General features: G+C 43.3%; 1 protein-coding gene across 2 annotated transcripts in view; it reads left to right on the top strand.

The window, feature by feature from the left end:
* Positions 1 to 23278, top strand: part of DNA2 (DNA replication helicase/nuclease 2) — a 60523-nt gene that overhangs the window by 23475 nt on the left and 13770 nt on the right. For both annotated transcript variants that reach the window (XM_038744216.1, XM_038744215.1), the window contains 11 exons: positions 2485 to 2602; positions 3960 to 4125; positions 6532 to 6726; positions 11370 to 11600; positions 13827 to 13943; positions 14028 to 14137; positions 14441 to 14550; positions 15064 to 15288; positions 16666 to 16859; positions 20953 to 21042; positions 21132 to 21336. In XM_038744216.1, coding sequence (XP_038600144.1) covers positions 2485 to 2602; positions 3960 to 4125; positions 6532 to 6726; positions 11370 to 11600; positions 13827 to 13943; positions 14028 to 14137; positions 14441 to 14550; positions 15064 to 15288; positions 16666 to 16859; positions 20953 to 21042; positions 21132 to 21336 — 1761 coding nt within the window. The remainder of the gene's footprint in view (positions 1 to 2484; positions 2603 to 3959; positions 4126 to 6531; positions 6727 to 11369; positions 11601 to 13826; positions 13944 to 14027; positions 14138 to 14440; positions 14551 to 15063; positions 15289 to 16665; positions 16860 to 20952; positions 21043 to 21131; positions 21337 to 23278) is intronic.

The raw sequence follows: 23278 nt of genomic DNA, 5'->3' as shown, positions 1-23278 counted from the left end.
TACATATATACAGGAGCTGTGGGGAAGGGAAGGAGGTAAGGTGGGGGAATGGAGAGGGTGAGGAGGGTCAGTCTGGGAAGGCCTCCTGGAGGAGGTGAGCTCTCAGTAGGGCAGTTAAGTGCTTACTATGTGCAAAGCAAAACGGTGAGATCTATGTGGGACCTGGACTATAGCCAACCTGAGAGCTTGTATCTGCCCCAGCATTTAGTACAGTGCCTGTCGTTGTAGGAAACACTTAAAAAAAATACCAATTATGGCTCCCTGGAAAAGTTGTTTGGGGTTCTGAGACCACTTCACAGTGGCATGACTGGCTAAATCAGAGCCTGGGATTTGCTTTCTGATCATTTCCCATTCCTAGTAGGGAAACAGATAATAATAATAACAATGATGGCATTTGTTAAGCGCTTACTATGTGCAAAGCACCGTTCTAAGCGCTGGGGGGGGGGGATACAGTGTGATCAAGTTGTCCCACGCGGGGCTCACAGTCTTAATCCCCATTTTTACAGATGAGGTAACTGAGGCTCAGAGAAGTGAAGTGACTTGCCCAAGGTCACACAGCAGACTTGCGGTGGAGCCGGGATTCGGACGCATGACCTCTGACTCCAAAGCCCGGGCTCTTTCCACTGAGCCACGCTGCTTCTCCGTAGTCAGCCCGGTTGTGTTCGATTTTATTCTACTCAGCCGTGTTGGAAAAAGGCAACAATCAATCAAACAATCAATCAATTGTATTTATTGAGCGCTTACTGGATGCAGGGGTCAGAATATGTTTCTGCTCCTCTGGGAAACTTCCAACTCGTCACATTTTGAGCATCATCCAAAGTCTTGGAGCCGGCGGTTCAAGAATTGCTCGACCTAGATGACTGTGCCTTAGAGATAAACGCCTAAGAAGGCATTCAGATGGTAACCAACTCTGCCATGCTCCACGGACTAATGGGAAACGTCAGGAAAATTGAGGAATCTATCAGCTTTAACGTTATCACAGAATCCTGCCTAAACTGGGAGCCTCATGTGGGACAGGGACTGTGTCCAACTGGATAATCTTGTGTCTATCCCAGCGCTTAGAACAGTGCTTGACACATAGTAAGCACTTTAACAAGTACCATAATTAATTCTGTCGCCGAAGCAGCAAACTGACGGCCAACAGTGGAATGATAAGAAGGGAGGAGAACATTGAATCGAGGAGGCCAACACATCCTCGGGGATGATGATGGTATTTGTTAAGCGCTTACTATGTGCAAAGCACTGTTCTAGGCGCTGGGGGGATACAAGGTGACCAGGTTGTCCCACATGGGGCTCACAATCTTAATCCCCATTTTACAGATGAGGTAACTGAGGCACAGAGAAGAAGAATAATAATAATAATTTTGGTATTTGTTGGGGATACGTCTAAGAGTGTGGCATCAGCGTAGCGTTTAGCTCCGGACCAAACTAAAGATCAGCCGAGCTGTAGTGCCGTCCAACCTTCTCTACGAGTCACAGACTGAAGCAGCGTGGCTCAGTGGAAAGAGCCCGGGCTTTGGCGTCAGAGGTCATGGGTTCAAATCCCGGCTCCGCCAACTGTCAGCTGTGTGACTTTGGGCAAGTCACTTCACTTCTCTGGGCCTCTGTTCCCTCATCTGTAAAATGGGGATTAAGGCTGTGAGCCCCCCATGGGACAACCTGATCACATTGTATCCCCCCCAGCACTTAGAACAGTGCTGCGCACATAGTAAGCATGTAAGCATAGTAAGTAATCATACTTACATAAGTAAGCATAGTAAGCATATTATTCTTTGAACGTGACAACTATATGTATAGTTCCCATTATATATGTATAATCCCAGCTCCACCAATTGTCAGCTGTGTGACTTTGGGCAAGTCACTTCATTTCTCTGTGCCTCAATTACCTCATCTGTAAAATGGGGATTAAGACTGTGAGCTCCCCATGGGACACCCTGATTACCTTGTAACCTCCCCAGTGCTTAGAACAGTGCTTTGCACATAGTAAGCACTTAATAAATGCCATTATTATTATTATTATGTTGATACCTCCATATCTGTTGCATTCATGTATATATGTACATATACATGTCTGCATGTGTATATATATTATGTGTGTGTATATATATATATATTACATATATACACACACACGCACATTAACGGAAAAAAGAACTCTTTTTCCTCTTCTGCCCCCTCAAAAAGTAGAACATTAGAGCATAGCTTTTTGGTTGGTTCATTCATTCATTTGTACTTCTTGAGCGCTTATTTGTGCGCAGAGCACTGTACTAAGTGCTTGGGAGAGTACAATACAACAATAGACAGACACATTCCCTGCCCACAGGGAGCTTATGCACTTAAGTTGCTGCAAATGTAAATGTTGCTTCAATTAGGCAACAAGTAGAGGAGGATATGCTGAATTGAAAATAGAGCTAAGCTAAAACATTTAATATCATCCAGGCCTAGTCATTTTCCCCAATACATGTCGAAATATTTTCAAATTAGGTTGTCCTGTACACGCTGTTAAGCCAGGAAAGAAGAGAAGATCCCGAAGCCGGATTTCTCCTCTACCTCAGAACGGGTAATATGTATCCTGTTTTGGCCAACCATCTAGACAAAAGAGGTAAGGCTTTAAATGTCATTTTTCTCAAGAGTTTTCACCATTGTGAAAAGCAGCGTGGCTCCTTGGAAAGAGCCCGGGCTTTGGAGTCAGAGGGCATGGGTTCAAATCCCGACTCCGCCACTTGTCAGCTGTGTGACTTTGGGCAAGTCTCTTCACTTCTCTGGGCCTCAGTTCTCTCATCTGTAAAATGGGGATTAAGCCTGTGAGCCCCCCGTGGGACAACCTGATCACCTTGTGACCTCCCCAGTGCTTAGAACAGTGCTTTGCACATAGTAGGCACTTAACGTGCAGGTGTATCTGCCTCAGATGACTTACTGTCCTTGAAAAACTCACCATTTTGGACAGAATGAACTTGTTACACTTTTTAAGCGCTCAGAACAGTGCTTTATTTATTTATTTAATTTACTTGTACATATCTATTCTATTTATTTTATTTTGTTAATATGTTTGGTTTTGTTCTCTGTCCCCCCCTTCTAGACTGTGAGCCCATTGTTGGGTAGGGACCGTCTCTATATGTTGCCAACTTGTACTTCCCAAGCGTTTAGTACAGTGCTCTGCACACAGTAAGCGCTCAGTAAATACGATTGATTGATTTGCACATAGTAAGTGCTTAACAAATGCCATCATTATTGTTATTAAGAACTGAGAATGACTGTCTTTAGATTTGAAAATGATTATCTTTCAATAATAGATCCAATATCTATTGAAATTATCTTTCAAGAATAATAATATCTTTCAAAATTAGAACTCTTACCAGACCATTACGTTGTAAGGACTTTGAAGGCAGAAACTGTTAATTAATCAGTAGTATTTATTGAGGGCTTATTACGTGCAGAGCACTGTACTTAGTACTTGGGAGAGTACGGCTTTCCCAAGCGCTTAGTACAGTGCTCTGCACACAGTAAGCGCTCAATAAATACGATTGATTAGTACAACAGAATTAGCAGACACGTTCCCTGCCCATAGCTGGCTTTTATATGCCCTTGTTTTGTTCGTAGCACTTAAGATACGTTCTGTGCCATATCATAATGGCATATCATTATCTAAAATGAGGATTAAGACTGTGAGCCCCACGTGGGACAACCTGATCACCTTGTATCTCCCCCAGCGCTTAGAACAGTGCTTCGCACATAGTAAGTGCTCAACAAATACCATCATCATCATCATTTGCACTCCATAAATACTTTTAATTGAACTTACATTGTTTCACAACTCTTTCATATCCTCTTTCAGACGTGTTCAATACATGGCTCTTGGTGTGCCGATCATAACACAGATTGCATTCAACGTTTTTGTCAAATATGTATGTCAGTTGACGTAAACCTTGGAAGATAATATTTCTCTTCCTTTTTTCTAGAGTTACTGAAGCTAAGAAACCAGTTGGCATTCCATTTGTTCCACAGTGTTAACAAATCTGCTGTTGGAAAAGAGCCGACCCAACTCTCACTTTTGCCACCGATGATCAGTGACAGTCAAACTTGTCAATATTGCTCGCAAATGCACAACTGTGCTCTTTATAGCAGGTAAAGGGGATTTCTTCATGAAGCCTTATATTTTTTTTTTCCAAGTTGGTTTGCCTGGGGACTGTGAAATGTGCTAGGGTTGAGGGGTCAGTTGCTTGCGTAATTTCTTTTCACTGACGAAGAGGGGAAGTTTATTTTCCAAAGAGGTTATTTGTACGGTCTTTATGTGTAATTTTGTACTTTTCCTTAGGTTTATATTGAAGAACAGGGCCTAAGAATACTAAAATTGGAAATAATTTTATTGCAGTTGGAATCCAGGGCCTGAAAGTCTTTGTTTGAGATAAGTCTAGAGATGGTATCATTTATAATTAGGAAGCTTTCCCCTTCAATCCTTTCAAGGCCCCTTTTTTTTGGTGGTCAATCAATCAGGGGCATTTATTGTAGCACTTACTGTGGGCAGAGCACTGTACTAAGCACTTGGGAGAACAGAATTAGCAGACACATTACCTGCCCATAACAAGTTTATTGTTAAGAGCTTACTAGTTGCCAAACATTGTGCTAAGCGATGGAGTAGATATAACCACTAAGCCACAATCTAGTGGGGAAGCAGATATTAAATTCATTCATTCATTCAGTCGTATTTATTGAGTACTTTCTGTGTGCAGAGCACTATACTGAGCGCTTGGGAAGTATAAGTTGGCAACATATAGAGATGGTCCCTACCCAACAGCAGGCTCACAGTCTAGAAGAATGAATTATACAGACTATAAAATGAATTATAGATAGGGGTATGTACATCATAAGTGCTGTTCCACTTCAAAGACTGTAAAAAAATGGTGAAAGCAATTAAAATCAATGCAAAATTGATATAAATCAATCAATCAATCAATCATATTTATTGAGTGCTTACTGTGTGCAGAGCACTGTACTAAGCGCTTGGGAAGTACAAGTTGGCAACATATAGAGACAGTCCCTACCCAACAGTGGGCTCACAGTCTGTAAAGAAGTTTTTGGATAAACTGAAGTTCAGTTGGTAGCCCCTTGGCAGAACAGCCAAAATTTTCTTTGATGTGATAAGTCACAATAGTATCTGACTACCAAGAAGATACTGTAACATGGTTAATCGTTCAGTAATTCAGTCATATTTATTGAGTGCTTACTGCATGGAGAGCATTGTATTGAGGCTCTTAAGATGGTTACACGAAGAAGCTGTAAGAAGAATGCTTTTTCAAGAAGCAGGTTTTGAGATTGGATTCATGAGGCACTAGCATGATTTTGCTGGATGTAGCACTTTCAGTAGAGCAGGATCCCCAGGCTGAGCCCCCTTTTTCCTCTCCTCCTCCCCATCCCCCCGGCCCTACCTCCTTCCCCTCCCCACAGCACCTGTATATATGTTTGGACAGATTTATTACTCTATTTTACTTGTACATATTTACTATTCTATTTATTTTGTTAATGATGTGCATCCAGCTTTATTTTTATTTATTCTGGTGACTTTACACCTGTCCACGTGTTTTGTTTTGTTGTCTGTCTCCCCCTTCTAGACTGTGAGCCCGTTGTTGGGTAGGGACCGTCTCTATATGTTGCCGATTTGTACTTCCCGAGCGCTTAGTACAGTGCTCTGCACACAGTAAGCGCTCAATAAATATGATTGATTGATTTTTGGGTAGGGACCGTCTCTATATGTTGCCGATTTGTACTTCCCGAGCGCTTAGTACAGTGCTCTGCACACAGTAAGCACTCAATAAATACGACTGACTGACTGAATGAATTTAAGCTGAGTGGCTTGGTGTTAAGCCAAACCCTCTTTGAATAGAGACCTTCATTCATTCATTCAGTCATATTTACTGAGTGCTTACTGTGTGCAGGGCACTGTACTAAGCACTTGGGAGAGTGCAACAATAAACAGTCACATTCCCTGCCCACAATGAGCTTACAGTCGAGAGGTTGTCACGCCTTTCCTGACGAGGCCCTTATTTCCTCTTTTCCCAGCCCCTTCTGCGTCTCCCTTGTACATGGATTTGCCTCCTTTATTCGCCCCTCCTTCAGTCCCACAGCACTTATGTGCTTACCCATAATTTTTTTATATTCACATCTGTCTCCCCCTCTAGATTGAAAACTCAGTGTGGGCAGGGGATGTATCTACCGACTCTGTTATTCTCTCCCCAGCACTTGTTACAGTGTTCTGCACACCTTAAGTGCTCAATAAATACAATCGGTTGATGCCTGACAGTATTATTTAGGAGCAGAGACATTGAAAGCTTAGTAGCAAATTACAGTCTACTACCTAAGACAGGCTTTCTCTTTCAAAATGCTGTCTCGTTTGTGAACTGTTTGAATCATATCTAAATAAAATGCGGTCTTGTAATGATGGTATTGCAGTCGTTGAAGTGCCATCAGATACTTGAGAAATTCTGTATTCAGTAAGTTTTTGTACACATTTCTAACTTGAGACTTTGTATTTAGAGCAGTTGAACAACAGGTGGATAAAAGTTTCGTTCCTGTTACCATGTTACCCAAAATAGAGAAAGAGACGCAGCATCTGAAACTTTCACATTTACGGTATTTTAGCCTTTGGTACCTGATGCTAACTTTGGAGTCACAAGCGAAGGATGGCAGAAAAGGTCGCAGAAATATATGGCTCCTGCCTTCTTCCGAAAGGTAAAGTGGATGGCGGGAGATTTACCAAACTTTCCTTTCAGATTTACCTCTCACTTCGTCGACTGCTTCTTCATTGGAGGGATTCTTTCCGGTTTTCGTAGAATGGGCCCGTTCTGAAAGAACAAGTTAGCGTGGCCTCTCTTATCTAGATTTCCATTCTAGCAAAATGCATTTAACATGTCAGCTACTAGTGCTTAGAACAGTGCTTTGCACATAGTAAGCGCTTAACAAATACCATAATTATTATTATTATTATTAGTGCCTTATATTTCACTTCTTACTTAAACCCTCCAACCATTAGGACTGCTTGCGAGTGGTGGTCTCAAAAAAATAAGACCTGGACCTTTAATTTAGCTAACTTTGTTTTCTGTGTACAATCTGCAGTGCTTATTTATACATGCTTATAAACATTTGGCTTCTAGTCTTTTATTCGGGGGCAAAGAAGTTGAAGATTGATGCAAGAAAAAATTGTGCATAATAATTTAGAGTCAAGATTACTGTTTTCGTATTTTCAAGAAAAATTTGCCATCACTGAGTGTTCATTTAAATGAAACAATTCTAAAGAGTAACCTGTTGACTTTTACTGGCTTTTTGTTAGTATACGTCATTGTACATTTGCCCATTTACAAATTATCCGGCTTGTGAAGAGCGAGCCAAACTTTTTCTGATCTGTATAGTCTCAGCTCAAGGACCCATTCATTTTTCTTGGAGAATAAAGAATGGAAAGTGTATGCCATTTGAGAGTAGTCGTTTCATATTTTCAGCAAGCAGGCTCTTAGTACAATATAATATTTTCAAGGAGAAACGTAGAAATAATGTTGGATGGAATATTTATGCAATATACATAGGAATAGGGAGGAGTGGTTGGAAGGGAGCAAAATCCTTAAATTATACAGAAAATTAAAGAAATGAGCAGAAATAGCCGTTTTTCTTCTGGTATAAAGGGTGTCCTTGCTCTCTGTCTCAGACAAAAATAATTAAGTACCCAGGTTTTACTGAGAAGCAGTGGTAAGCCAAATACTTAGACTAAGCAGAAGATCAATTTAAGGAACTATATGGGCACGATGTCGTGGGACAGCGGAGAAAAATCCCAGGTGAACAGATTTAACAGACCAGGTCACAGTCAAATGGGACGGCTCTTTCCTCGAGCAAAGGGTTCATTGGAAAACACACAATTTTAGAATTGTCTAGTATTGCAAGGAAGGACACAAATAAAAGGCAGTGCTTTAATGGTCTTGGCATGGAAAGAGCTTCTTTTCACATACCTGTTTCTTCTATAAATAGCAACATGATGACCGCTTTCATAATCTCTGCCTTCGAATAAAAAGAACCATTCTTCTCATTTCAGTAACATTGTGAAGCTCTATAGCAACTGTACAGGAAACTTAATTTTTCTGAAGTCCACAGACTATTAATAATGCAAATTTTGGTCTTTATTAAGTGCTCCCTGTGTGGCAAGCACTGGGGTAACTAGAACAGACATAATCCTTGGTCCCCACAGGGCTCACAGTCTAAGAAGTAGATTCTTATCCCCATTTTATAGATGAGGAAACCGAGTCCCAGTGGCTTGCTCTGAGTCCCACAACAACATATTGGCCTCCTCCTTCCCCTCCCCATCCCCCCCCCCCCCCGCCTTACCTCCTTCCCCTCCCCACAGCATCTGTATATATGTATATATGTTTGTACGCATTTATTACTCTATTTACTTATTTTACTTGTACATATTTATTCTATCTATTTTATTCTGTTAATATGTTTTGTTTTGTTGTCTGTCTCCCCCTTCTAGACTGTGAGCCCGCTGTTGGGTAGGGACCGTCTCTATATGTTGCCAAATTGTACTTCCCAAGCGCTTAGTACAGTGCTGTGAACACAGTAAGCGCTCAATAAATACGATTGAATGAATGAATGAATTACTCTACTTATTTTACTTGTACATATTTATTCTATTTATTTTATTTTGTTAATATGTTTTGTTTTTGTTGTCTGTCTCCCCCTTCTAGACTGTGAGCCCGCTGTTGGGTAGGGACCGTCTCTATTTGTTGCCAACTTGTCCTTCCCAAGCACTTAGTCCAGTGCTCTGCACACAGTAAGCGCTCAATAAATACGATTGATATATGTTTGTATGTATTTATTACTCTATTTTACTCGTACTTATTTATTCTATTCATTTTATTTTGTTAATATGTTTTGTTCTGTTGTCTGTCTCCCCCTTCTAGACTGTGAGCCCGCTGTTGGGTAGGGACTGTCTCTAGATGTTGCCATCTTGTCCTTCCCAAGCGCTTAGTCCAGTGCTCTGCACACAGTAAGCGCTCAATAAATACGATTGAATAGATACGAGTGAATATTGGCCGAACTTGGGTGAAAACCTGGGTCTTCTGACTCCCAGTCCCTGTCTGCATCAAACCAGACCCTCCTCGCTGTTGGCTTTAAAGCACTGAATCCCTTGCCCCCTTCTACCTTTTTTCTTTTTTTTGGCTTAGTCTAAATGTAGTGTTTGATATGTGTCTCTATTAGACAGCGATGTGTTGATTGTTTAGGGAGCGGAAAGCCTGTTTTCATATTTTCTAGGGAGCGGGAGGTCTGTCTTCATATTTTCTATTCCAGAACCACTCCTATTTTCATATTTCCTAGGGAGCGGGAAGTCTGTCTTTATATTTTCTATTCCAGAACCACTCCTGTTTTCGTATTTCCTAGGGAGCGGGAAGTCTGTCTTTATATTTTCTATTCCAGAAACACTCCTGTTTTCGTATTTTCTAGGGAGCGGGAAGTCTGTCTCTCCCCCTCCGCCCCCCTCCAGTCTTACCTCCTTCCCTTCCCCACAGCACCTGTATATATGCTTGTACGTACTTATTACACTATTTATTTATTTTACTTGTACGTATCTATTCTAATTATTTTATTTTGTTAATATGTTTTGTTTGGTTCTCTGTCTCCCCCTTCTAGACTGTGAGCCCACTGTTGGGTAGGGACCGGCTCTGTGTGTTGCCGACTTGTAGTTTCCAAGTGCTTAGTACAGTGCTGTGCACACAGTAAGCGCTCAATAAATACGATTGATTGATTGATTCTACCTCACCTCGCATACTTCACTCCTCTAACGCTATCCTTCTCACTGTACCCTGATCTCGTCTCTCTTGCCCGCTACGTCTTACCCACGTCCTGCCTGTGGCCTGGAACGCCCTCCTCATATCCCCCCGACTTCAAAGCCTTACTGAAGGCCCATCTCCTCCAAAAGACCTTCCTTGACCAAACCCTCCATTCCTCTTCTCCCACTTCCTTCTTTGTCACCCTGCCTTGCTCCCTTTATTCATCCCCCTTTTAGACTGTGAGCCCACTGTTGGGTGGGGACCGTCTCTAGACGTTGCCAACTTGGACTTCCCAAGCGCTTAGTACAGTGCCCTGCACACAGTAAGCGCTCAATAAATACGATTGATTGATTGATCCCCCCTCCCAGCCCCGCAGCATTTATGTACACAAGTACGTACATAAGTATGTACATAGAGAAGCAGCGTGGCTCAGTGGAAGGAGCCCAGGCTTTGGAGTCAGAGGTCATTGGTTCGAATGCCGGCTCTTGCCAATTTGGGCAAGTCACTTCACTTCTCTGGGCCTCAGTGACCTCATCTGTAAAATGGGGATGAAGACTGTGAGCTCCCTGTGGGACAACCTGATCACCTTGTAACCTCCCCAGCGCTTAGAACAGTGCTGTGCACATAGTAAGCGATTAATAAATATTATTATTATTATATATGTAATTTATTTATATTAATGTCTGTCCCCCCACCCCCAAGACTGTAAATTCATTGTGGGCAGGGAATGTATCTGGTGTATTGTAATTGTATTCTCCCAAGCACTCATTGCAGTGCTCTGCACACAGTAAATCAATCAGTCGTATTTATTGAGTGCTTACTGTGTGCAGAGCACTGTACTAAGCGCTTGGGAAATACAAGTTGGCAACATATAGAGGCGGTCCCTACCCAGCAGCGGGCTCACAGTCTAGAAGGGGGAGACAGACAACAAAACAAAACATATTAACAAAATAAAATAAATAGAATAAATATGTACAAGTAAAATAGAGTCATTCATTCATTCAATCGTATTTATTGAGTGCTTACTGTGTAAATGCTAAATAATAATAATAATAATAATAATGGCATTTATTAAGCACGTACTATGTGCAAAGCATTGTCCTAAGAGCTGGGGTAGATACAAGGTAATCAAGTTGTCCCACGTGGGGCTCACAGACTTAATCCCCATTTTCCAGATGAGGTAACTGAGGCCCAGAGAAGTGAAGTGACTTGCCCCAAGTCACCCAGCTGACAAGTGGCGGAGCCGGGATTTGAACCCAGGACCTCTGACTCCAAAGCCTGGGCTCTTTCCACTGAGCCACGCTGCTTCCATACGATTCCATGACCATTCTTTCCAGTAGGTAATGTTGTTGTTTTCTCGGGGGACAGAACAGCCACGTAGGTAAGTGGAGAAAGTGGAGTCGCGTTGCAGTAGGGGCAGAGAGCCCTCGATTTGGATGACACTTGTTTTACACTGTGCAATTTTCCTAGGACCTTCGGTACTGTTTTCAATCAGGCGTGCTGTAATTGTGGTGGCCTCAAGTATTTAGAGATTCTCCTTAACGTGTTTTTCCGTTACAGAGAGAAGACTGGAGATTGCATCGGAAACCTCGTCAGAACTGAGCAAGTACAGGCCGTGTGTGAAGGCCAGCATGTGCATCGTTTCCAGCGTAAAAATGGCACCCTGCCTAAAACAAACCTGATGGTCGGAGACAAAGTTGTTCTAAGTGGAGAAGAGACAGCACTCCTTGCTTTATCTAGTGGATTCATCAAGAAGATTGACCTGACAAGTGTTACTTGTATATTAGACAGGTAATCAATCAATCAATCGGATTTATTGAGCGCTTACTGTGTGCAGAGCACTGTACTAAGCGCTTGGGAAGTACAAGTTGGCAACATATAGAGACAGTCCCTACCCGTAATGAGACGTTAGCGGTTTTTCCCGTAGTTCATAGTAATGGTATTCAGTAAGCACTTTGTGCTGAGCATTGGGACAGATACAGAATAAGGAAGTTGGACACAGACCGGGCCCACACCGAGCTCACATTCTTAAAGGAAAGGTGAACGGGTGGTGAATCCTCATTTTACAGATGAGGAAACTGAGGCACAGACAAGTTTAGTAACTTGCTGAAGCTCACGCAGCAAGCGACAGAGCCAGAACTAAAACGTGAGTCTCCTGGCTCCCAATCCCGAGCTCTTTTCGGTGGCCACTCGGCCTCCCAGTGATCCTCAAGGTATTTAGATGCCATAGATAGAAAAATGGTTTTTTTGCGGGGAGTCATCCTCTCCTTTCGCCTCTGTGATCAGTTCGTTCATTGTCGTATTTGTTGAGCACTTACGGTGTGCCGAGCACTGTACTAAACGCTTGGGAGAGTACAGTATAACAGACGCATTCCCTGCCCACAACGAACTTACAGTCTAGAGTGGGGGGGGAGTACCTAGAGGTATCAGTTATCTGTGGATCGGCAATTAGACAGTCTTCACTGGACTCAGTCATTTCTTCTTGTGCCCGCAGCAGAGGTATGAACTTCAGGAAATTAGCGGGAGAAGCAGCACGGCCTAGTGGAAAAGAGCCTGGGAATCAGGAAACCTGGGTCCTCATCTTGGCTCTTCCAGTTGTCTATTGTACGATCCTGATTCCCGGTCATCATCTGCAAAAATGTGAATAAGATATCTGCTCCCTCTCCCCTTCCGACTGTGAGCCCCATGGGCGACAGGGACTGTGTCTAATCTACTTATATAATAATAATAATGATGATGATGATGATGATGGTACTTGTTAAGCGCTTACTATGAGTCAAGAACTGTTCTAAGCAACAAGTTAATGAGGTTGGACACAGTCCCCATCCCATATGGGGCTCACCCTCTTATCCCCATTTTACAGGTGAGGTAACTAAGGCACAGAGAAGTTAAGTGACTTGCCCAGGGTCACACAGCAGACACGCGGCAGAGCCGGGATTATAACCCGGGCCCGTGCTCTACCCTGCTTAGTACAGTGTTCGTCTTTTAGTAAGCACTTAAAAAAAAAATACCTCAGTTGTTGTTAGCAATTTCTTTTTCATCTGCCCCCACCTCATGTTGTTTTGCATCTTGCTAGTCTTCCTAGGGTCCTGAGGGAAGCCCAGCAAGAAGCAGCAGGTGAAAGCAGTAGAAGCTACTGTTGCTGCCACCTCCAAGAATGGCCATAATCTCTTTTTGAAACTTTGAAGTATCCCCAGGGGTGCTTGTACCCCTGGTTGAAAATCCCTCATGTTCTGATTGTAAATGAATGCATTTCTCCCAAATGAATCAACCTCCTTTTCCACTTTCCCAGCTTTCATTTTGGATTTACTCTCCTTTCAGAGTGCAGTTCAGGGGGTTAGCAGTTGGAAAACTGCACGATTCTTTCTGGATCCTGACGCGTTCTTCCACAAGTACCTCGTTCCTTCTTGCCGTAGCTCTTGTGTTTCCAGCAGTAGCTCCTGACTTGAAACAAGAAATAAAAACTGATGAGATTGTAGGATTTACGATGGGTAACTTGCTCCTCTAATAACCTTTTGTGTATCCTTTGTCGCGGTATCTATGACACTAGCACCGACAGTGGGGTACCAAAAAAAAGAGGGGAGATGACTGGGCTGAGCTCCCAATCAGTGTTATTTATTGAGCACTTACTATGTGCAGAGCTTGGGAGAATACAATGCAACAGAATATATTGAGTTTACAATCTAGAGGCGTGGTGAAGGTAGGAGCAGAAATTTCTTTGCAGTCGTTTTGAATCATGGCAGATGCATAACTTTATGCTTGAGCAGAAAGGTTGGGGTCCTGACTTAAGGTACGAATGAAGGTCAGTTGAAACTCAACAGATACGTGTTCTCTTCACCACCAACTCCTTGGGCTCAAGAGAATCAGGCATTTTTGGCGGTTTCTTTTTTTGTTTTTTAATTTAAGTTGTTACACATCTTTTTAATTCACCTCTTCAGCAAGCATTGAAAAATTCCGTGCACGCTGCATCCCAAATAAAAAGCTGTTTACTTATTTACCTATTTTACTTTGTTTCAGGAACTTATCAAAGCTCCCAGCGGACACTTTGTTTAGACTGGATCATGAAGAAGGAACTGGCGGGATAGAAACTCCACTGGGAAACCTTTCTAAGTTGATGGAAAACTCTACTGCTAGGTTTGTTGTGATGAGTTACTTTAAACTTAAATTGCCTGTCTGCAAACACCGTCTGAAGTCATTTCTCCTTTTCCCCCCCAACAGTGAAAAGCTTCGTGATTTAATAATTGATTTTCGTGAACCACAGTTCGTTCAGTATTTGAGTTCTGTACTTCCTCCTGAAGCAAAAGACAGAGTTGCTACTATTTTAAAAGGTACTAGCTATACCCACTGCTTTTGAATAATCTTAGTTTCTTTAAAAAAAAGGCTAAAGTGTCTCTTTTCTGATGCTGGAATCCATTTCAAATGCAGTCCCTTAACCGATATTATTATCCTTTTCCTCACCAAAAAAAACCTTAGTTTGTACACCTCCTTTTAGATTTTAATTCCAGCTTCCTTTTGTTAAAGGGAAATTAACTGGTACATATATTTAGTCAGAGTCCTTGAAAAGACAAACTCTTGGTTGACTTATTAATATTATTACTTTTACCATTTTGCTTTTTTTTTTTCAATTTTAGGTCTGAATAAGCCTCAAAGGCAAGCAATGAAACACGTGCTGCTTTCAAAAGACTACACGCTCATTGTGGGCATGCCTGGAACAGGGAAAACTACTACAATATGTGCTCTGGTATGGTCATAAAATTATATTTTTTCTTGGAAGTCTAATATCTATGTCAGCTGCTGTTCAGAAGTTTGGCCATTAAATGTACTGAGTTGAAATTGTAGTTTTCATATTGTTTATTTGAATCATAATATAATGCTATCGTTGACGTCATTAAAGCTGAATTGTGAATCTATCGATGGTATTGTGAACTAATACCATCTCTTCTAATTTAAGTTGTTACACATTTTACTCTTCTAATCGCATGTTGGGTAACTCCTATAAGGAGGTTTCTCTTTCTTGATTACCCCAAAAAAACTCAAGTCAATAAAATACTCAGAAATCCTGGAAGCATTCTGAACCCTAACCCACTGGAAATATTGTGTAATCTTTGTTAAATAGTTTAACTTTGTAATGGAAAAAACAGGATATTGGGCTCCGAGCTCTTTTCTGCTTTGTTAGCTTTTCCAAAATGCCAGATTGTTGAAAATGCATCTGAAATTCAAGGTAATGCCCTGTTTATTTTCTTCTACCCGTTAGGTAAGGATTCTTTATGCCTGTGGCTTCAGTGTTTTACTGACAAGTTACACACACTCCGCTGTTGACAACATCCTTTTAAAATTAGCCAAATTTAAAGTTGGATTTCTGCGCTTGGGAAGAGCTCAGAAGGTTCACCCAGACATCCAGAAATTTACAGAGGAAGAGATTTGTAGATCGAAATCAATTCAATCTCTAGCTAGTCTGGAGGAGCTCTATAATAGTCAAGTAAGTGTAATGATATGTTTTATGTAAAATAGTGCTGACATTGCTATGCTGAAAATGAGTAGTGTAAAGGAGTTTATTCTGTGACTATATCTGTGCTTTATCTTCTTTCGTTCTGATTGTCAGCTTCTGAAAGGACTGTCTTAAACTTTTCTCTGAATTTTTATACTTGGTCATTTTGATCATATATTAGTAGGTGATGCGTCACACTGAACCCGTCGGCTAATTCCTAATACATCCGAGGATTTACTAAATAATAATGATATTGATTAAGTACTTATTAGGGTAAGCACTGTGCTAAGTCCTGGGAGTGATAGAGGATTAAATTAGATTGTCTAAAGTCACTATCCTCCAAGCGCTGAATCTAAGGAGGAGCTAGAACAGGCATTTCATTACCATTTTAAGAGATCAGGTCTTCCTACTGTATTGTACTCTCCCAAGCACTTAGTACAGTGCCCCTGTCCCGAGCGATTGGATTTTAGAGATGAGGGAACTGAGGCAGAGCCGAATTAAACGACTTGCCCGCAGCCATACATCAGTCAAGTAGCATTGCCAGGACTAGAACCCTTGTCTCCTAATTCCAGGTCTGGCGTTCTTTCCACTTATCTTTTAGGAATCTTAGAAATCCCCCTAGCCTTGTTTTGGATGTACTTCCCAGAGTGTGCTCCGGTTTACGATTGGAAGCGCCCCGTTGGCTGAGTAGGATTAACCCAACCTGTCTGGGAAACACTTCATTTCCCAGAAGCAGCGTGGCTCAGGGGAAAGAGCGCAGGCTTGCGAGTTAAAGGTCATGGGTTCAAATCCCGGCTCTGCCAGGGGTCAGCTGTGTGACTTTTGGGCAAGTCACTTAACTTCTCTGGGCCTCAGTTCCCTCATCTGTAAAATGGGGATGAAGAACAGTCTTAATTAATTAAATTAATTAAATCAATCTTTAAAAGGGATTAAAGAACAGCACTTGGGAGAGGATAGTATGATGGGAAATAGACACCTTTCCTCCTCACAATGAGTTTACAGTCTAGCGGGCGGGGGGAGACAGACATTAAATAAATGACAGATTTGTACACAACTGTGAGCCCCACGTGGAACAACCTGATCACCTTGTGTCCTCCCCAGCACTTAGAACAGTGCTTTGCACATAGTAAGCGCTTAACAAATGCCATTATTATTATTATCATTATTATTATTATTTTGCCAGGCTTGCTGAGTCTTAAGTTTTGAAGCATGTTTAGCCTGTAGGGTTTAGGCATATTCATTATTTATAATGCATCTATTCCAGTTGTCAGGGGCCTAGAAAAATACTGCTATCTTGCTTTGGTAACTTTAGTCCAGGATGAAGATTACTGCTCGGTCAAATCCCAAAAGTGACCTTTTTCTTTTCAGCCTGTAGTCGCCACAACGTGCATGGGAGTAAACCATCCTCTCTTCACCCGGAAACGGTTTGATTTCTGCATCGTGGATGAGGCATCACAAATCAGCCAACCCATCTGTCTGGGCCCCCTCTTCTTTTCTGCGAGGTTCGTGTTAGTGGGAGACCATCAACAGCTTCCTCCGCTTGTGCTGAACAGTGAAGCCAGGTGAGAGGAGCGTTGTCAACGGCCCTTGACTCATCCATTCATTCGCAGTTCTCGAGCACTTACTGTGTGCAGAGCACTGTACTAAGCGCTTCGGAGAGGATAGTATAATGGGAAATAGACACTTTCCCTTCTCACAATGAGTTTGCAGTCAAGAGGGCTGGGTGAGACAGACATTAAATAAATGACAAATTTGTACACAACTTTGAGCCCCATGTGGGACAACCTGATCACCTTGTATCCTCCCCAGGGCTTAGAACAATGGTTGGCACATAGTAAGCGCTTAACAAATGCCATCATCATCATCAAGTGCTGTGCAGGTGGGAGGGGGGAAGAACAAAGGGAGCAAGTCATTCATTCATTCCTCCCCCTCGTCCCCCTCTCCATCCCCCCATCTTACCTCCTTCCCTTCCCCACAGCACCTGTATATATGTATATATGCTTGTACATATTTATTACTCTATTTATTTTATTTGTACATATCTATTCTATTTATTTTATTTTGTTAGTATGTTTGGTTTTGTTCTGTCTCCCCCTTTTAGACTGTGAGCCCACTGTTGGGTAGGGACTGTCTCTATATGTTGCCAATTTGTACTTCCCAAGCGCTTAGTCCAGTGGTCTGCACATAGTAAGCGCTCAATAAATACGATTGATGATGATGATGATTCATTCATTAATTTGTATTTATTGAGCGCTTACTGTGTGCAGAGCGCTGTACTAAGCGCTTGGGAAGTACAAGTTGGCAACATACAGATATGGTCCTGTATCTCCCCAGCGCTGAGAACAGTGCTGGGCACATAGTAAGCGCTTCAATACCATCAATATTATCATTACTATTACTATTATCCAGTCCCTTCCTCGATCTTGTAGCCTGTGAGCGCACTGTTGGGTAGGGACCGTCTCTATATGTTGCCAACTTGTACTTCCCAAGTGCTTAGTCCAGTGCTCCGCACACAGTAAGCGCTCAATAAATATGATTGAATGAATGAATGATCTCCACATGGGGCGGGTCCCGCGCAGGCGCACTGCCACCCTGCCACCCTACTCCCAGGACCGGAGGCCTTATCCTGCCCGCTCCCGAGCCCGCCCATCCCTCTTCTCCAGGATTTACTGGAGTCGGGGAAGGGAGTGGGAGAAGAAGAAAGGGGAGGCTTAGTCAGGGAAGGCCTCCTGGAGGAGATGTGCCTTCAGTATGCCTTTGAAGAGGCGGGAAGAGTCGGATTTGAGGAGGGAGGGCATCTTAGGCCAGAGGCAGGATGCGGGCGAGGGGTCGGCGGCGAGATTGTGCGAGTGTGCGGGCTGTGTTGTAGTTGGACAGTAGCGAGGTGAAGTAGGAGGGGGCAAAGTGATTGAGTGCCGTAAATCCAGTGGTGAGGAGTTTTTGTTTGTTTCGGAGGTGGATGGGCAACCACTGGAGTTTTTGAGGAGCGAGGTGGTGTGTCCTGAACGTTTTTGTAGAAAAGAGATCCGGGCAGCAGAGTGAAACATGGGCTGGGGTGGGGAGAGGCAGGAGGCTGGGAGGTCAGCAAGGAGCTGATAATAATAATAATGGTATTTGTCAAGCGCTTACTATGTGCCAAGCACTGTTCTAAGCATTGGGGGGGATACAAGGTGATCAGGTTGTTCCACGTGGGGCTCACAGTCTTAATCCCCATTTTACAGATGAGGTGACTGAAGCACAGAGAAGCTAAGTGACTTGCCCAAGAGCCGGCAGAGCCAGGATTAGAACCCATGACCCCTGACTCCCGAGCCCCGGCTCTTTCCATTAAATCATGCTAATCCAGGTGGGATAGGATGAGTGATTGTTTTAATGTGGTAGCAGTTTGGGTGGAGAGGAAAGGGCGGATTTTAGCGATGTTGTAAAGGTGGGACCGACAGGATTTAGTGATCAGCATGAAAGAGATATGCTTCTCTTCAAGGATTTCCTTCCTAGGCTTCCTCGAGCTTTCTACTCTCTGCGACAGCATGCAGAAGCAGCGTGGCTCAGTGGAAAGAACCTGAGCTTGGGAGTCAGAGATCATGGGTTCGAATCCCGCCTCCGCCACACGTCTGCTGTGTGACCTTGGGCAAATCACTTCTCTGAGCCCCAGTTACCTCATCTATAAAATGGGGATGAAGACTGTGAGCCCCACATGGGGCAACCTGATCACCTTGTTTCCCCCCCAGCGCTTAGAACACTGCTTTCTCCCTTTGCCCATCCGCCAAGCTCGCTCTCTTCCTCCCTTCAAGGCCCTGCTGAGAGCTCACCTCCTCCAGGAGGCCTTCCCACACTGAGCCCCTTCCTTCCTCTCCCCCTCGTCCCCCTCTCCCCCTCGTCACCCTCTCCATCCCCCCATCTTACCTCCTTCCCTTCCCCACAGCACCTATATATATGTCTATATGTTTGTACATATTTATTACTCTATTTATTTATTTATTTTACTTGTACATATCTATCCTATTTATTTTATTTTGTTAGTATGTTTGGTTTTGTTCTCTGTCTCCCCCTTTTAGACTGTGAGCCCACTGTTGGGTAGGGACTGTCTCTATATGTTGCCAATTTGTACTTCCCAAGCGCTTAGTACAGTGCTCTGCACATAGTGAGCGCTCAATAAATACGATTGATGATGATGACACTGTGGATCATCCCCTTCTGGAAAGATTATGTAATCTTAGCTTCATTGAAACCGTCTTCTTCCCATTCTCCTCTTATCAATCAATCAATCAATCGTATTTATTGAGCGCTTACTGTGTGCAGAGCACTGTACTAAGCGCTTGGGAAGTACAAGCTGGCAACATATAGAGACAGTCCCTACCCAACAGTGGGCTCACAGTCTAAAAGGTGGGCTCACATCTCTCTGACCCATTCTTTCTCAGTCTTTTAAGTAGGCCCCTCTTCTGACTCCCACCCTCTGACTATGGGGGTCCTCAAGAGTCAGTTCTGGTTCCCATTCTATTCTCCCTCTCGCCCCACTCCCTTGGACAGTTAATCTGCCTCCATGCTTTCAGTTACCATCTCTGTGCAGATGATGCCCAAACCTACCACTCCAACCCTCACCTCTCTCCTCCTCCGCAGTTTCCCATTTCCTCTTGCCTCGAGGGCATCTCTACTTGGATATCCTGCTGCCGTATCAAATGTATCATGTCCAAAACGGAGCTCCTCTTTCCATCCGAAGCCCATGACCTCGGCATTATGCTCCACTCATCCCTCTCTCATTCAACCCTCACAGTCAATCTGTCACGAAATCCTGTCGATTCTATTTTCACAACAACTGTAGAATCCCACTCGCTCTTCTCCATCCAGAAACCTTCCCACTCATCCACCCTTACCTCAAACAGAAACCTGTTGGCCATTGACTTTAAGGCACTGTTATCTCTCTCCCTCCTCTCTTGCTTAACTGATTTCCCACACACTCTACTCCCCTAACACCAACTTACTTTCCTGTACCTCAGTCTCATCTATCCTGCCACCAACCCTGTGTCCAAGTTCTCCCTTGGGCCTGTAACTCTCTCCCACTTCAGAGCTGACAGTGCTCTGCACACAGTAAGCGCTCAATAAATACGATTGATGATGATGATGATGATGATGACAGTCTTCTCCAATCGCCCCACTTTCAAAACCCTCCTAAAATCACATTTCCTCCAAGAGGTCTTTCCGGGGCTAAGCCCTTTATTTCCTCTGTAGGCCCTCCCCTCTCCATCGACTGTAACCTCAGCTGTGTACCCCTTAAGTATTTTGTTATTCACCCCAGCCTCCTAATATTTATGTAAATAGTCGTTTACTCCCCTATCCCTAATCTATTTGAATATCTCTCTCCCCCTGTAGACTGTAAGCTCCTTGTGGGCAGGGATCGCATTTAGTTGCTGTTGAATCGTAATAATAATAATAATAATGATGGCATTTACTATGTGCAAAGCACTATTTAAACTTTCCCAACTGCTCAGTACAGTACTCTACTTACAGTAAGCCTTTCATAAATACCATTGATTTGATTGAATTTTAACTTTCCCAAATGCTCAGTACAGTACTTACAGAAAGCCTTTCATAAATACCATTGACTTGATTGAATGAATGAATGCCTTAATGTCCTAATTTACTCGTTTAATTTGGTGACAGAGACCTTGGCATGAGTGAAAGTTTGTTTAAGAGGTTGGAGCAGAACAAGAAGGCTGTCGTGCAGTTAACTGTGCAGTACAGAATGAACAGGTATTTGCAACACATTCAGTTACACTTGAATTTTTGTATGTTTTCTTAATCATCTATCAAACCTAGCAATTGTCCTCTTTATCTTTTAGTAAAATTATGTCCCTAAGTAATAAACTGGTGTATGAGGGCAAGCTGGAGTGTGGATCAGAGAAAGTGGCCAAAGCCGTCGTTACCCTACCGAAGTTTCAAGATGTAAAGCTGAACCTGGAACTCTATGCGGATTATTCCGAAACCTTATGGTTGAAAGGCGTCTTTGAGCCAAACAACTCTGTCTGTTTTCTTAACACGGAGAAGGTAAGGGTTTAAGGGACCATTTTTAAACCATCCCTTCACATTCTTATGATTTGCACTTGTTATCTTTTAGTGTAGATGTTCAGTACAGTGTAACTCTTTGAAGGTACAAAGAGATACGTCTCTGACATGGCAGAGTGACATTTTGGGGGCACTGGTCTTTTTCCTAATGTTACCCAACAAGGAAACTCAGGGTTTATCAGATGGCAGTTTTCGGTAGGCAGGGAATGTGTCTACCAACTCTGTTATAGTGTACTCTCCGAAGCGCTTAGTACAGTGCTGTGCACACAGTAAGTGCTCAGTAAATATTGATTGGAGGTAGAATAGATTTTGGAAGAAAGAGTAATACAGAGGAAGAAGTAGTATTTATTGATTGCTCACTTGATGCGGTGCACTGTACTAGGCATTTGGGAAATACAGAATAAAGAAGCGACATTTTGCCTGCCTATTTGTAGTTTATACTCTAAGACAAAACCTCCAGGAACTCGCCATCCCAACTGCCACCCCTTTTGGTCCTAGCACTGTCGAATTTCTATTTGACTACTGCATCAGCCTCCTTATTGACCTCCCCGCCTCCAGTCTCCCCCCTCTCCAGTCCACTCCTAGTAATAATAATTGTGGCATTTGTTAAGCACTTACTGTGTGCCAGGCACTGTACTAAGTGCTGGGGTGGATACAAGCAACTCGGGTTGGACATAGTCCCTGTCCCATATGGGGCTCACAGTCTCAATCCCCATTTTACAGATGAGGGAGCTGAGGCATGGAGAAGTGAAGGGACTTGCCCAAGGTCCCACAGCAGACAAGTGGCGGAGCTGGGATTAGAACCCGTTACTCCTCAAGAGCTGTCTTTCTCGCCTCGAGGAGAGACTGCTGACCACTGGCTTGAAGACCCTCACACAGTTCTCTCCCTCTGGCCCGGAATGCCCTCCCTCCGCACATCCGCCAAGCTCGCTCTCTTCCTCCCTTCAAAGCCCTACTGAGAGCTCACCTCCTCCAGGAGGCCTTCCCACACTGAGCCCCCTTTTTCCTCTCCCCTTCCCCATCCCCCCCTGCCCTACCTCCTTCCCCTCCCCACAGCACTTTATTACTCTATTTATTTTACTTGTACATATTTACTATTCTATTTATTTTGTCAATGATGTGCATCTAGCTTCACCTCTATTTATTCTGATGACTTGACACCCGACCACATGTTTTGTTTTGTTGTCTGTCTCCCCCTTCTAGACTGTGAGCCCGTTGTTGGGTAGGGACCGTCTCTATATGTTGCCAACGTGTATTTCCCAAGCACTTAGTACAGTGCTTTGCACACAGTAAGCGCTCAATAAATACGATTGAATGAATCCTAATCCTCACTTCTCTCCCACTACACCACAGCTCTCATGCTTTGCTCCACTTCCTCTGTCCCCTGCTTCTCTCACTGCCGACTTTCCAGAACAATTCTCTCCCCATAATAATAATAATGACGGCCTTTATTAAGCGCTCACGATGCGCAAAGCACTGTTCTAAGCCTGGGGAGGTTACAAGGTGATCAGGTTGCAGGGGGCTCCCAGTCTTAATCCCCATTTTACAGATGAGGTCACTGAGGCACAGAGAAGTTAAGTGACTTGCCCAGAGTCACACAGCATCTTCCATGTCCTTCTGGGATCACATCTCCTCCAGGGGACCTTCCCTGATTAATCTCTCGTTTTCCAAATCCTGTTCTCCCTCCCGTCCCCCTGCGCTTCCGTCCCCTATTGCTGCTTCTCTTCTGGGTCACCTAAGCGCTTAGATGCTCAACCCCCACCCCGGTAGCACTTATGGACATTTCTTAGTACAGTACTAAGCGCTTAGTACAGTGCTCTGCATCCAGTAAGTGCTCAATAAATAGCATTGAGTGATTTAAAGACTGTTGCTTCCCCCTATGTTTATTTTAGTGTGTATCTCAGTAACTCCTTGAGGGCATGAA

Source organism: Tachyglossus aculeatus, chromosome 3, assembly GCF_015852505.1.
Source record: "Tachyglossus aculeatus isolate mTacAcu1 chromosome 3, mTacAcu1.pri, whole genome shotgun sequence".
NCBI classification, from domain to species: domain Eukaryota; kingdom Metazoa; phylum Chordata; class Mammalia; order Monotremata; family Tachyglossidae; genus Tachyglossus; species Tachyglossus aculeatus.
This window is presented reverse-complemented; position numbering and strand designations above follow the sequence as displayed.